Below are 15,712 nucleotides of genomic sequence, written 5' to 3'. Positions count from 1 at the left end.
ACTAAACCAGGTCTAAACCAGGTCCAAACCAGGACTAAACCAGGACTAAACCAGGTCTAACCAGGTCTAAACCAGGACTAAACCAGGACTAAACCAGGACTAAACCAGGACTAAACCAGGTCCAAACCAGGACTAAACCAGGACTAAACCAGGTCCAAACCAGGACTAAACAAGGACTAAACCAGGTCCAAACCAGGACTAAACCAGGTCTAAACCAGGACTAAACCAGGACTAAACCAGGACTAAACCAGGTCTAAACCAGGACTAAACCAGGACTAAACCAGGTCTAAACCAGGTCTAAACCAGGACTAAACCAGGACTAAACCAGGTCTAAACCAGGTCTAAACCAGGACTAAACCAGGTCCAAACCAAGACTAAACCAGGTCCAAACCAGGACTAAACCAGGACTAAACCAGGTCCAAACCAGGACTAAACCAGGTCTAACCAGGTCTAAACCAGGACTAAACCAGGTCCAAACCAGGACTAAACCAGGACTAAACCAGGACTAAACCAGGTCCAAACCAGGACTAAACAAGGACTAAACCAGGACTAAACCAGGTCTAAACCAGGACTAAACCAGGACTAAACCAGGACTAAACCAGGTCCAAACCAGGACTAAACCAGGTCTAAACCAGGACTAAACCAGGACTAAACCAGGTCTAAACCAGGACTAAACCAGGACTAAACCAAGACTAAACCAGGACTAAACCAGGTCTAACCAGGTCTAAACCAGGACTAAACCAGGTCCAAACCAGGACTAAACCAGGACTAAACCAGGACTAAACCAGGACTAAACCAGGTCTAAACCAGGACTAAACCAGGACTAAACCAGGTCTAAACCAGGACTAAACCAGGACTAAACCAAGACTAAACCAGGACTAAACCAGGTCTAACCAGGTCTAAACCAGGACTAAACCAGGTCCAAACCAGGACTAAACCAGGACTAAACCAGGACTAAACCAGGACTAAACCAGGACTAAACCAAGACTAAACCAGGACTAAACCAGGACTAAACCAGGTCTAAACCAGGTCTGGCTTTTCTCCTTCGTATGGAGTTGTAGAAACAGTCTTCGTTGATGATTGACGTGAGACTCTGGACGCTGTAGTCTCTGTCCAACAAACCGCCCATCTCCACTAAGCTCCGCCTCCACTGCTTCAAGCCCCGCCCCATCCCATCATCCCTGCGCTCCGATTGGTCGGCGAAGTGAAGCCTCTGGAGCTGGGCCTCCAATTGGTCGGTCCGGTCGCCGTCATCGTCGTCGTCTGCGCGGCGGCGTTGGCGGTCGTCGCGGAGATGGTCGTTTAGGGCGGAGAGGGCGTGGCAGTTCAAAGATGGCCGCCGGGTTGAGGCGGGAGGAGGAAGAGGAGGGTCTTTGAGGAGGCAGCGAAGAGTCTCCAGAACCAGCGACTTGGACTCGACATCACTGCCACACAAAAGCCGGCGTCAGCACAATATATAAGTAATATAAGTACAAAAGTAAAAGTACCTCTTCTTCTATGATTATATTTAAGATTAAAGTCCATATTAAAAGTTTTCCTGTTCTTCTAATTCTGACTCACTTTGGTGTAGAACCTGTGGTTAATATTTATCACAGTTTTATTTCCGTTAAGTTGAAGTTTGTGAAGAAAAATGAGAGTTTAAAATGACAGGAAGTGGAGCTGAGTCCCTCTGTGATGTCATCAGTGTGCGACACAGAGACAGTTTAAACCATGGTTGGACTGAATAAACGTGTTTATGGTCTTATTGTGTCGGATCAGAACTGTTGTGTCGTTTATTTGGAGTTTGGCTCTTGTTTACGGTCTGGTTGCTATGGTAACGGCTGTGGAACCACCTCTGCCTGTGTCAAACCAGGAAGTACAATTATAAACTGGGGAAAAACGGGCCAAATGTTTAAGTGTTTGTGTTTTTAGACGTTTGAGATCTGGTTCTCGTTGATACTTTATCGAACAATCGAAGTTTTGTCGTTTCGTCGAAGATGTTTGAAGATGTTTGAAGATGTTTGAAGATGTTTGAAGATGTTTGAAGATGTTTGAAGATGTTTGAAGATGTTTGAAGATGTTTGAAATGATGTTTAAAATGATGTTTAAAATGATGTTTAAAATGATGTTCAGATGGATCTGGTCCAGACCTGGAGCTGAGCTGGAAGAGCGTCTCAGGACGACCTTCAGTCTGAGAGCGGAGATGGACAAGGTCAAAGCCTCCATCTGCAACACACGACAGGTATAAGAGTAAACCAGGGCTAAAGCAGGGCTAAAGCAGGGCTAAAGCAGGGCTAAACCAGGGCTAAAGCAGGGCTAAAGCAGGACTAAAGCAGGGCTAAAGCAGGGCTAAACCAGGGCTAAAGCAGGACTAAACCAGGGCTAAACCAGGACTAAACCAGGTCTAAACCAGGACTAAACCAGGTCTAAACCAGGACTAAACCAGGTCTAAACCAGGACTAAACCAGGACTAAACCAGGACTAAACCAGGACTAAACCAGGACTAAACCAGGACTAAACCAGGGCTAAACCAGGGCTAAACCAGGACTAAACCAGGACTAAACCAGGACTAAACCAGGACTAAACCAGGACTAAACCAGGACTAAACCAGGACTAAACCAGGGCTAAACCAGGGCTAAACCAGGACTAAACCAGGACTAAACCAGGACTAAACCAGGTCTAAACCAGGACTAAACCAGGTGTAAACCAGGACTAAACCAGGACTAAAGGCTCTGTGGTTACTTGCCGGTGACGTCGTGGTCTCTGATGTGAGCGGCCGACGCTGGGATTAACCATCGGAACCTGAAGGGGTCCAAGTCTGAACGAGAAACCTGAAAACAAATGTAATCACTGTGAATAAACCAGACTAAACCAGACTAAACCAGGTCTAAACCCTTAAAGATCCTGACAAAACCTCACCAGTCGTCTCTTGACCTTGGGGTCCTTGTAAACCAGGATCAGAGCCTGTTTGAAAACTGCAAACGTGACAAAAGGACAAATATTCCAGGTTAAATGTAAATGTCACGATTGTTTTGTGAATTTGTTGCATTGAAAGTCGTACCAAACAGAGAGAGGCGTGGCTTATTCCTGATCCGGCCCAGACTGGGACCAGGATTCAACCAGAGCACTGAGGAGTGAAGCAGGAAGTCCCCCATCGACAGCTCCTGCACCACAAGTACACGGAACATACATGAATACTGCAAATACTGCACCACAAGTACACGGAACATACATGAATACTGCCACTACTGCACCACAAGTACACAGAACATACATGAATACTGCGAATACTGCACCACAAGTACACGGAACATACATGAATACTGCAAATACTGCACCACAAGTACACGGAACATACATGAATACTGCCACTACTGCACCACAAGTACACAGAACATACATGAATACTGCGAATACTGCACCACAAGTACACGGAACATACATGAATACTGCAAATACTGCACCACAAGTACACGGAACATACATGAATACTGCCACTACTGCACCACAAGTACACAGAACATACATGAATACTGCGAATACTGCACCACAAGTACACGGAACATACATGAATACTGCCACTACTGCACCACAAGTACACAGAACATACATGAATACTGCGAATACTGCACCACAAGTACACGGAACATACATGAATACTGCAAATACTGCACCACAAGTACACGGAACATACATGAATACTGCCACTACTGCACCACAAGTACACAGAACATACATGAATACTGCCACTACTGCACCACAAGTACACGGAACATACATGAATACTGCGAATACTGCACCACAAGTACACGGAACATACATGAATACTGCCACTACTGCACCACAAGTACACGGAACATACATGAATACTGCGAATACTGCACCACAAGTACACGGAACATACATGAATACTGCCACTACTGCACCACAAGTACACGGAACATACATGAATACTGCCACTACTGCACCACAAGTACACGGAACATACATGAATACTGTGAATACTGCACCACAAGTACACGGAACATACATGAATACTGCCACTACTGCACCACAAGTACACGGAACATACATGAATACTGCGAATACTGCACCACAAGTACACGGAACATACATGAATACTGCCACTACTGCACCACAAGTACACAGAACATACATGAATACTGCGAATACTGCACCACAAGTACACGGAACATACATGAATACTGCCACTACTGCACCACAAGTACACAGAACATACATGAATACTGCCACTACTGCACCACAAGTACACGGAACATACATGAATACTGCCACTACTGCACCACAAGTACACAGAACATACATGAATACTGCGAATACTGCACCACAAGTACACGGAACATACATGAATACTGCCACTACTGCACCACAAGTACACAGAACATACATGAATACTGCGAATACTGCACCACAAGTACACAGAACATACATGAATACTGCCACTACTGCACCACAAGTACACAGAACATACATGAATACTGCGAATACTGCACCACAAGTACACGGAACATACATGAATACTGCAAATACTGCACCACAAGTACACGGAACATACATGAATACTGCAAATACTGCACCACAAGTACACGGAACATACATGAATACTGCCACTACTGCACCACAAGTACACAGAACATACATGAATACTGCGAATACTGCACCACAAGTACACGGAACATACATGAATACTGCAAATACTGCACCACAAGTACACGGAACATACATGAATACTGCCACTACTGCACCACAAGTACACAGAACATACATGAATACTGCGAATACTGCACCACAAGTACACGGAACATACATGAATACTGCCACTACTGCACCACAAGTACACGGAACATACATGAATACTGCGAATACTGCACCACAAGTACACGGAACATACATGAATACTGCCACTACTGCACCACAAGTACACGGAACATACATGAATACTGCGAATACTGCACCACAAGTACACGGAACATACATGAATACTGCCACTACTGCACCACAAGTACACGGAACATACATGAATACTGCCACTACTGCACCACAAGTACACGGAACATACATGAATACTGTGAATACTGCACCACAAGTACACGGAACATACATGAATACTGCCACTACTGCACCACAAGTACACGGAACATACATGAATACTGCGAATACTGCACCACAAGTACACGGAACATACATGAATACTGCCACTACTGCACCACAAGTACACAGAACATACATGAATACTGCGAATACTGCACCACAAGTACACGGAACATACATGAATACTGCCACTACTGCACCACAAGTACACAGAACATACATGAATACTGCCACTACTGCACCACAAGTACACGGAACATACATGAATACTGCCACTACTGCACCACAAGTACACAGAACATACATGAATACTGCCACTACTGCACCACAAGTACACAGAACATACATGAATACTGCCACTACTGCACCACAAGTACACAGAACATACATGAATACTGCAAATACTGCACCACAAGTACACACAATATATTTCATCTGAACTCTCCAGTTTGCACATGTTCATTTACGTTTAGTTTTATCATTTGACAAAAGAATCTACTTTTAGTTCTAGTTTTTTCATAGTTTTAATGTTTATTTTTGTATTAGTCAAAAATAAAAGCATAAAAGATTGACGGTGATTCAAACAAACACATAAACATAAGAGTTATATTTAACCTATAATAATACTCCGGCGCCCTCTACAGGCCAGAGTCTGCAGTTACACTGGAGAGAATACATATGATCCACCAGCAGAGGGAGCCATTCACCACAAACTCCTGTTACTTTTACTGTAGTATTGTATTAAATAACATCTTTAAACATGTACTTTCAGAGTGAAAAGTGGAAGTAAATCTTTTTGAACTATGAAAGCATTAAATTATAATGTTGATGTTGATTTTTGGTCATTTCAAGAAACTTTCCAGGTTATTTTTCTCTATAAAATTCAAAATAATAATATAAGATAAGATAAGATATTCCTTTATTGTCCCACATGGGGAAATTTCATTGTTGCAACGCAGGAAGATACAGAGGCAGATACAGAAGAAAAGATCACTTATAGGAAGTCTGAGAAAAACATGTAATGTCTCTATATTTTCTTGAGCTTTGAGAGCAACTGAAATGGCTCAGTGTTTACTTATACTTATACTGTCCAGAACAGTTCAAAATACTGCGAGGCTAACGATGTGTGGACTCATCGTGTGTGTGGCGTGTGTGGCATGTGTGGCGTGTGTGTGTGGCGTGTGTGGCGTGTGTGGCGTGTGTGTGTGGCGTGTGTGGCGTGTGTGGCGTGTGTGGCGTGTGTGTGGCGTGTGTGTGGCGTGTGTGGCATGTGTGGCGTGTGTGTGTGGCGTGTGTGGCGTGTGTGGCGTGTGTGTGTGGCGTGTGTGGCGTGTGTGGCGTGTGTGGCGTGTGTGTGGCGTGTGTGGCGTGTGTGTGGCGTGTGTGTGGCGTGTGTGGTGTGTGTGTGGTGTGTGTGTGGCGTGTGTGTGGCGTGTGTGGCGTGTGTGGCGTGTGTGGCGTGTGTGTGGTGTGTGTGGCGTGTGTGTGGTGTGTGTGGCGTGTGTGTGGTGTGTGTGGCGTGTGTGTGGTGTGTGTGTGGTGTGTGTGGTGTGTGTGGCGTGTGTGTGGCGTGTGTGTGGTGTGTGTGGCGTGTGTGTGGTGTGTGTGGCGTGTGTGTGGTGTGTGTGGCGTGTGTGTGGTGTGTGTGGCGTGTGTGTGGTGTGTGTGGCGTGTGTGTGGTGTGTGTGGCGTGTGTGTGGTGTGTGTGGTGAGTGTGTGGTGTGTGTGGCGTGTGTGTGGCGTGTGTGTGGCGTGTGTGTGGCGTGTGTGTGGCATGTGTGGTGTGTGTGTGGTGTGTGTGGTGTGTGTGTGGTGTGTGTGGTGAGTGTGTGGTGTGTGTGGCGTGTGTGTGGCGTGTGTGTGGCGTGTGTGGTGTGTGGTGTGTGTGGCGTGTGTGGCGTGTGTGTGGCGTGTGTGTGGCATGTGTGGTGTGTGTGGTGTGTGTGGTGTGTGTGGTGTGTGTGGCGTGTGTGGTGTGTGTGTGGCGTGTGTGGCGTGTGTGGCGTGTGTGGCGTGTGTGTGGTGTGTGTGTGGTGTGTGTGTGGTGTGTGTGGCGTGTGTGGTGCGTGTGTGGTGTGTGTGTGGTGTGTGTGTGGTGTGTGTGGCGTGTGTGGCGTGTGTGTGGCGTGTGTGGCGTGTGTGTGGTGTGTGTGTGGTGTGTGTGTGGTGTGTGTGGCGTGTGTGGTGTGTGTGTGGCGTGTGTGGCGTGTGTGGCGTGTGTGGCGTGTGTGTGGTGTGTGTGTGGTGTGTGTGGCGTGTGTGGCGTGTGTGTGGCGTGTGTGTGGTGTGTGTGTGGTGTGTGTGTGGTGTGTGTGGCGTGTGTGGTGTGTGTGTGGTGTGTGTGTGGTGTGTGTGGCGTGTGTGGCGTGTGTGTGGCGTGTGTGGCGTGTGTGGCGTGTGTGGCGTGTGTGTGGTGTGTGTGTGGTGTGTGTGGCGTGTGTGGCGTGTGTGTGGCGTGTGTGTGGTGTGTGTGTGGTGTGTGTGTGGTGTGTGTGGCGTGTGTGGCGTGTGTGTGGTGTGTGTGTGGTGTGTGGTGTGTGTGGCGTGTGTGGTGTGTGTGTGGTGTGTGTGTGGTGTGTGTGTGGTGTGTGTGGCGTGTGTGGTGTGTGTGTGGTGTGTGTGTGGTGTGTGTGTGGCGTGTGTGGCGTGTGTGGCGTGTGTGTGGCGTGTGTGGCGTGTGTGGCGTGTGTGGCGTGTGTGTGGCGTGTGTGGCGTGTGTGTGGTGTGTGTGGCGTGTGTGGCGTGTGTGTGGCGTGTGTGGCGTGTGTGTGGTGTATGTGGCGTGTGTGTGGCGTGTGTGGCGTGTGTGGCGTGTGTGTGGTGTATGTGGCGTGTGCAGCGACGCCTCTGACCTGAGCGTAGGGGGCGCCGTTCTCCGCCGTCAGACGCTCAAACACAGGTCCAAACTCTTCATAAATCTTCTGCATCTCGTTTATGTGAGACGCCACTTTCTCCATCGACTTCAGCGCCTCTGCAAAAGACCAGGGTTTAGACCGGGTTTAGACCAGGGTTTAGACCGGGTTTAGACCGGGTTTAGACCAGGGTTTAGACCGGGTTTAGACCAGGGTTTAGACCGGGTTTAGACCAGGGTTTAGACCGGGTTTAGACCAGGGTTTAGACTGGGTTTAGACCAGGGTTTAGACGGGGTTTAGACCAGGGTTTAGACCAGGTTTAGACCGGGTTTAGACTAGGGTTTAGACCGGGTTCAGACCAGGGTTTAGACCGGGTTCAGACCAGGGTTTAGACCGGGTTTAGACCAGGGTTTAGACCGGGTTTAGACCAGGGTTTAGACCAGGGTTTAGACCAGGGTTTAGACCGGGTTTAGACCGGGTTTAGACCAGGGTTTAGACCGGGTTTAGACCAGGGTTAGACGGGTTTAGACCGGGGTTAGACCGGGTTTACATCATGTTTACATTGGGTTTAGACCGGGCTTAGACCGGGATTGGACCCGGTTTAGACCGGGATTAGACCAGGCTTAGACCGGGTTCAGACCAGGTTCAGACTGAAGTTACACCGGGTTTAGACCAGGGTTTAGACCTGGTTTAGACCGGGTTCAGACCTGGTTTAGACCTTGTTCGGACCGGGTTCAGACCGGGTTCAGACCGGGTTTAGACCGATTTCAGACCAGGTTTAGACCTTGTTTGGACCGGGTTCAGACCGGGTTTAGACCGGGTTCAGACCTGGTTTAGACCGGGTTTAGACCGGGTTCAGACCTGGTTTAGACCCTGTTCAGACCTGGTTTAGACCGGGTTTAGACCGGGTTCAGACCTGGTTTAGACCCTGTTCAGACCGGGTTCAGACCGGGTTCAGACCAAGTTCAGACTGGGTTCAGACCGGGTTCAGACCTTGTTCAGACCGGGTTTAGACCGGGTTCAGACCTGGTTTAGACCCTGTTCAGACCGGGTTCAGACCGGGTTCAGACCAAGTTCAGACTGGGTTCAGACCGGGTTCAGACCTTGTTCAGACCGGGTTCAGCCCTAATCCTGGTCGTACCGCTCAGGTGGAGGCGTTCAGGCGTCCTCTCGTCCGTCAGAGACACCAGCTCTCTCAGGAGCAGAGGATACTTCAGAACTCTCTGAACCGGTTTGATCAGGAAGGACTCCAGAGACGCTGAGTGCTGATTGGTCGGATTCCTTGTGTCCAGGAAGTGTTTGAAGGCCGTGTCCGTCTTTGCTAAAACAACATGAAAACTGGTGTTAAACACAAAGTATTGCTCATTTCATCATTATTAGTAGTTTATTTAAAAGGACAGAACTTTGCCACTTATAAAATAAAATAATATAATATAATTATGACATATTTGTGGCTTTAAAAGTCTTAAACCTGCTTTTGTCACATTGTTTATCTTAAAATAATGTGCACATTTGGTAAACACACTTTATAGATTACACTTTAGGCGTTGGAGCGCCCTCTGCTGTCAGCAGCACAAACCCTGTTGACTAGTCCTGACCCGTGTTCCTGACGTGTTCCTGACATGTTCCTGACGTGTTCCTGACATGTTCCTGACGTGTCCCTGACATGTTCCTGACGTGTCCCTGACATGTTCCTGACGTGTCCCTGACATGTTCCTGACGTGTTCCTGACATGTTCCTGACGTGTTCTTAACGTGTCCCCGACATGTTCCTGACATGTTCTTAACGTGTCCCTGACATGTTCCTGACGTGTCCCTGACATGTTCCTGACATGTTCTTAACGTGTCCCTGACATGTTCCTGACGTGTCCCTGACATGTTCCTGACATGTTCTTAACGTGTCCCTGACATGTTCCTGACGTGTCCCTGACATGTTCCTGACGTGTCCCTGACATGTTCCTGACATGTTCTTAACGTGTCCCCGACATGTTCCTGACATGTTCTTAACGTGTCCCTGACATGTTCCTGACGTGTCCCTGACATGTTCCTGACGTGTTCCTGACATGTTCTTGACGTGTCCCTGACATGTTCTTGATGTGTCCCTGACGTGTCCCTGACATGTCCCTGACATGTTCTTGACGTGTCCCTGACGTGTCCCTGACATGTTCTTGACGTGTCCCTGACATGTCCCTGACGTGTCCCTGACGTGTCCCTGACGTGTCCCTGACATGTTCTTGACGTGTCCCTGACATGTTCTTGACGTGTCCCTGACATGTCCTTGACGTGTCCCTGACGTGTCCTTGACCTGTCCCTGACGTGTCCCTGACGTGTTCTTGACGTGTCCCTGACGTGTCCCTGACGTGTCCCTGACATGTTCTTGACGTGTCCCTGACGTGTCCCTGACGTGTCCCTGACATGTCCTTGACGTGTCCCTGACGTGTCCTTGACCTGTCCCTGACGTGTCCCTGACGTGTCCCTGACGTGTCCCTGACGTGTCCCTGACATGTCCCTGACGTGTCCCTGACATGTTCTTGACGTGTCCCTGACATGTCCCTGACGTGTCCCTGACGTGTCCCTGACGTGTCCCTGACATGTTCTTGACGTGTCCCTGACGTGTCCCTGACGTGTCCCTGACGTGTCCCTGACGTGTCCCTGACATGTTCTTGACGTGTCCCTGCAGGTCGTACCTCGGTGCAGGACCTTCTGGACTTTCAGGTGGTTGGAGCAGAAGCCGCTGTAGAGTTTGAAGTGATCAGCGTAATACAAGAAGGAGCCTCCCAACGAGAACAGCAGCTTCTGCACACAGAGATTAGACCTGGTTTGGACCTGGTTTGGTCCTGGTTTAGACCTGGTTTAGTCCTGGTTTAGACCTGGTTTAGTCCTGGTTTAGACCTGGTTTAGTCCTGGTTTAGACCTGGTTTAGACCTGGTTTAGACCTGGTTTAGTCCTGGTTTAGTCCTGGTTTAGACCTGGTTTAGACCTGGTTTAGTCCTGGTTTAGACCTGGTTTAGACCTGGTTTAGACCTGGTTTAGTCCTGGTTTAGTCCTGGTTTAGACCTGGTTTAGTCCTGGTTTAGACCTGGTTTAGACCTGGTTTAGACCTGGTTTAGTCCTGGTTTAGTCCTGGTTTAGTCCTGGTTTAGTCCTGGTTTAGACCTGGTTCAGTCCTGGTTCAGTCCTGGTTCAGTCCTGGTTTAGACCTGGTTTAGTCCTGGTTTAGTCCTGGTTTAGTCCTGGTTTAGACCTGATTTAGTCCTGGTTTAGACCTGGTTTAGACCTGGTTTAGTCCTGGTTTAGTCCTGGTTTAGTCCTGGTTTAGTCCTGGTTTAGACCTGGTTTAGACCTGGTTTAGTCCTGGTTTAGTCCTGGTTTAGTCCTGGTTTAGTCCTGGTTTAGACCTGGTTTAGTCCTGGTTTAGTTCTGGTTTAGACCTGGTTTGGACCTGGTTTGGACCTGGTTTAGTCCTGGTTTAGTCCTGGTTTAGTCCTGGTTTAGTCCTGGTTTAGCCAGGTTTAGTCCTGGTCTTGGTCAGGTCTTGGTCAGGTCTTGGTCAGGTCTTGGTCAAGTCTTGGTCAAGTCTTGGTCAGGTCTTGGTCAGGTCTTGGTCAGGTCTTGGTCAGGTCTTGGTCATGTCTTGGTCAGGTCTTGGTCAAGTCTTGGTCAAGTCTTGGTCAGGTCTTGGTCAAGTCTTGGTCAAGTCTTGGTCAGGTCTTGGTCAGGTCTTGGTCAGGTCCTGGTCATGTCTTGGTCATGTCTTGGTCAGGTCTTGGTCAAGTCTTGGTCAAGTCTTGGTCAGGTCTTGGTCAAGTCTTGGTCAAGTCTTGGTCAGGTCTTGGTCAGGTCTTGGTCAGGTCCTGGTCTAGTCCTGGTCTGGACCTTGGACTCCTCGGGGGTCTCTGGGCGGCTCAGCTCTGGACTCAGGTCGATCTTTTCCTCGAGCGTTTGAAGGAAAACTCTCTGAAAGTCCAACATCGCGGGCAAACTTCCAAACAGCGCCTCCATCTGGAAGAGAGGTGGAACTGTCAGACTGAGATCCGGACCGTGTCTGGACCGTGGTCTGGATCGTGGTCTGGATCATGGTCTGGATCGTGGTCCGGGCCGTGGTCTGGATCGTGGTCTGGATCATGGTCTGGACCGTGGTCTGGATCGTGGTCTGGATCATGGTCTGGATCGTGGTCCGGGCCGTGGTCTGGATCGTGGTCTGGATCATGGTCTGGATCGTGGTCTGGATCGTGGTCCGGGCCGTGGTCTGGATCGTGGTCTGGATCGTGGTCTGGACCGTGGTCTGGACCGTGGTTCGGACCGTGGTGTGGACTGAGGTCCTGACCTTGGTCTGGACGGTTCTTTATCCCAGACTGGAGAAGAAGTTTCAGTGGAACATGAAGAGGATTTCACTGTCACGTCAAAGTGAAAGTTACAGTGAAGTTTCATCTACAGAAGAATCACACACTTGTCATATGTTCTGTGAAGATCAAATATGGTTTTGACCGTGAGCGTTCAGCTCTGATGTTTGAGTCCTGAAGGTTCTGAAGGTTCTGAATGTTCTAAAGGTTCTGAATGTTCTGAAGGTTCTAAAGGTTCTGAAGGTTCTGAAGGTTCTGAAGGCTCTGAATGTTCTGAAGGTTCTGAAGGTTCTAAAGGTTCTGAATGTTCTGAAGGCTCTGAATGTTCTGAAGGTTCAGAAGGTTCTGAAGGCTCTGAAGGTTCTGAAGGTTCTGAAGGTTCTGAAGGCTCTGAAGGTTCTGAAGGTTCTGAAGGCTCTGAAGGTTCTGAAGGTTCTGAAGAGGTTTCACGAGGTTCTCGAGTCATGAAACAGATGAAACTGACCTCGTGTTTGGAGAGGAACGTCTGGTGCTGCAGCGGCGTCAGGTACAAGTCGAACAGCAGAGACAGGTCCTGGACAGGGACAAACACGTCACACACGATACGATATTTTGTTGCTACGACCAATCACAGCAGACGTGGGACGAACTAACGTTTACACGACTGAGAGACGATCAAGAACAAAGAGAAAGAGTTTTACATTCGAACATTTCAATATCATTGGAAACGTGCTGAAATATCGAAATATCGTGATACTACATTTGGTGATACTGAATCGATATCGTGGGCGGCTGTATCCATATATCGCAGAGAGTCATTGTTTGTACCGCGCTACAGTTTTGTCGCTTGTTTAAAGAAAAGAAAATCGTTGAAAAATCGTGATATACAGTAGAATATCATGAGCGATATATCGAGTATCGCATGCATCGCAAAACTGTGATGTTATCGTATAGCGAATCGCGAGCGACTCTTTGATTCCCGGCCCTGGTTTTCACACCGATACGTCTGTGAAAACGTTATCGCCGATATTGGGACCGATATATCGCCCGATCGCGTCAAGCCCCACCCCCAACATCTCAGACCTGGAGGAGACGAACTGCTGCCTGCGCTGTGGAACTCCCTCTGCTACGTGCAAGGACTCGAGGACGACGATCTGTTTGTTTAGCGTCGACGTAACCAAAGGGTGCCGCCGTCAGCTCGTCGCTGTGGAGACGCGGCCGATGTCCCGCCGCGTGGCACGAGCGATGCTTTAATGCCGCACCGCGGGACATTCCCTGCACGCTCAAAAAGTCTTACCTTGACGTAGGATTTCTCCGTCTCCAGCAGCTCCTCCACCACCTTCCTGATCCGCTGACACGCGCTGAGGTGGGAGGGGCTACCGCTGGAGAGGGAGGAGCTGTAGGGGCTGGGCGCGTGAAACTCCGCCTCCCCCCGCTCGGCGTACGGGTTTTTGGGTGCGTCCGGCTCGGCGGCTCGACATTCGGGGAAGATCTGGTGCAGGGAGTTGATTCTGTCCGAGCTCTGGAAGAGAAAGTGCGTTTGATCCGTCATAACGAGCGATTATTCTGCTTTTTCTGCACATTCTGATTTATGGAGTTATAAACGGCACGTGAGACGTTTCAGTGAGGCGACCGAGCAGGGAGCATGGATCCAGCCAATGAGGGAAGAGCGTCGTACCGTGGTCAGTTTGACAGAACACATGCCCTTTAAAGCAGAAGTGAGCGCTCCCCCTGCAGATCGTTTGTGGAACTGCACTGTCGGAGAACAGACTCTTGTTTATCGTAATAATCACAGACAAAAACACTTCACGACGTCACCAAATGTGAAGAAGAGCCAGGGTTTCTCAGGAGAGTCGTCTTCAGGTCGATGTGTGTTGAGTGTGTTTCTGCAGTTTAGACGATATCAAGACGACGAAACGCAGACCTGGTTTAGACCCGGTTTAGACCCGGTTTAGAGCTGGTTTAGACCTGGTTTAGACCTGGTTTAGACCCGGTTTAGACCCGGTTTAGTCCTGGTTTAGACCCGGTTTAGACCCGGTTTAGACCCGGTTTAGACCCGGTTTAGACCCGGTTTAGACCCGGTTTAGAGCTGGTTTAGACCTGGTTTAGACCCGGTTTAGACCCGGTTTAGTCCTGGTTTAGTCCTGGTTTAGACCCGGTTTAGACCCGGTTTAGACCGTCCTGGTCCTGGTCCTGGTCCCGGTCCCGGGGTCCGGTCCAGGGGTCCGGTCCTGGTCTGGTCCTGGTCCTGGTCTGGTCCTGGTCCTGGTTCCTGGTTCCTGGTCCTGTCCTGGCCCTGGTCCTGGTCCTGGTCTTGGTCCTGGTCCTGGTCCTGGTCCTGGTCCTGGTACTGGTCCTGTCCTGGTCCTGGTCCTGGTCCTGGTCCTCTGTTACCATGACAGCAGAGGGAGTTCCACAGCGCAGGCAGCAGTTCGTCTCCTCCAGGAACTCTCTCAGACCAAGAACCCTCTTCTCCTTCACCTCCTCCTCATCCCTCGCTCCTCTCTCCTCTCTCCTTCTTCTCTCCTTCTCGTCTCCTCTCTCCTTCTCGTCTCCTCCCTCCTTCTCGTCTCCTCTCTCGTCTCCTCTCTCCTTCTCGTCTCCTCCTTCCCTCTCGTCTCCTCCTTCCCTCTCGTCTCCTCCTTCCCTCTCGTCTCCTCCTTCCCTCTCGTCTCCTCCTTTCCTCTCGTATCCTCCTTCCCTCTCGTCTCCTCTCTCCTTCTCGTCTCCTCTCTCCTCTTCCTCGCGAGGCAGCACCCAGCACAGAGCGCCCAGGGTCAGGGGTCGCTTCCGGGACAACGGCAGCGAAAATGAGGTCTGGACGAACATAACGTCGACCTTTGACCTGATTCATTCCGCGGCTTTGGAAATCACCTCGAAATCGATCATTTTCAGACTCAAATATGAACAAATACGTCGTTTTTAACACTAAAACTAAAACAGATTCTTCCAGAAGCCGGAGTTCCAGAAGCAGCTGCAAAGACGGAGAAATATGAAACGAATCGCAGTTTCTTCACGACAAACGATTATTTCAATATCGACGAGTCTAAACGAGTCGAAAATGTTAATTGCGTCGTAAAATGTCCCTTTTTTTGAGTATTCCGTGTTACACGAAATTTAGTCCCAAAATCCTCTGGTTCTCCTGGCTCTCCTGGCTCTCCTGGCTCTCCTGGCTCTCCTGGCTCTCCTGGCTCTCCTGGCTCTCCCGGCTCTCCCGGCTCTCCCGGCTCTCCCGGCTCTCCCGGCTCTCCCGGCTCTCCCGGCTCTCCCGGCTCTCCCGGCTCTCCCGGTTCTCCCGGTTCTCCCGGTTCTCCCGGTTCTCCCGGTTCTCCCGGTTCTCCCGGTTCTCCTGGCTCTCCTGGTTCTCCTGGTTCTCCTGGTTCTCCTGGTTCTCCTGGTTCTTGTTGCAGATTTTATGTCCTTTTGTTTGTGATTTGCTGGATTATTC

At 49.5% G+C, this 15,712-nt stretch overlaps 1 protein-coding gene across 1 annotated transcript in view; it reads right to left on the bottom strand.

The window, feature by feature from the left end:
• Positions 1-838: 838 nt before the first annotated feature.
• Positions 839-15,712, bottom strand: part of LOC140381115 (rho guanine nucleotide exchange factor TIAM2-like) — a 29,317-nt gene continuing 14,443 nt past the window's right edge. Inside the window, exons 4-14 of the mRNA XM_072465498.1 lie at positions 13,562-13,786; positions 12,770-12,838; positions 11,819-11,944; positions 10,630-10,738; positions 9,085-9,264; positions 7,944-8,062; positions 3,041-3,143; positions 2,899-2,954; positions 2,726-2,810; positions 2,130-2,205; positions 839-1,424 (exon numbers count right to left, since the gene is read on the bottom strand). Of these exons, the coding sequence (XP_072321599.1) occupies positions 1,010-1,424; positions 2,130-2,205; positions 2,726-2,810; positions 2,899-2,954; positions 3,041-3,143; positions 7,944-8,062; positions 9,085-9,264; positions 10,630-10,738; positions 11,819-11,944; positions 12,770-12,838; positions 13,562-13,786 (1,563 nt within the window). The 3' untranslated portion in view covers positions 839-1,009. The remainder of the gene's footprint in view (positions 1,425-2,129; positions 2,206-2,725; positions 2,811-2,898; positions 2,955-3,040; positions 3,144-7,943; positions 8,063-9,084; positions 9,265-10,629; positions 10,739-11,818; positions 11,945-12,769; positions 12,839-13,561; positions 13,787-15,712) is intronic.

The sequence above is a fragment of the Eucyclogobius newberryi genome, unplaced genomic scaffold (assembly GCF_026437365.1).
Source record: "Eucyclogobius newberryi isolate DKJ021-1_F unplaced genomic scaffold, fEucNew1.0.hap1 SCAF_1, whole genome shotgun sequence".
Lineage (NCBI taxonomy): Eukaryota > Metazoa > Chordata > Actinopteri > Gobiiformes > Gobiidae > Eucyclogobius > Eucyclogobius newberryi.
This window is presented reverse-complemented; position numbering and strand designations above follow the sequence as displayed.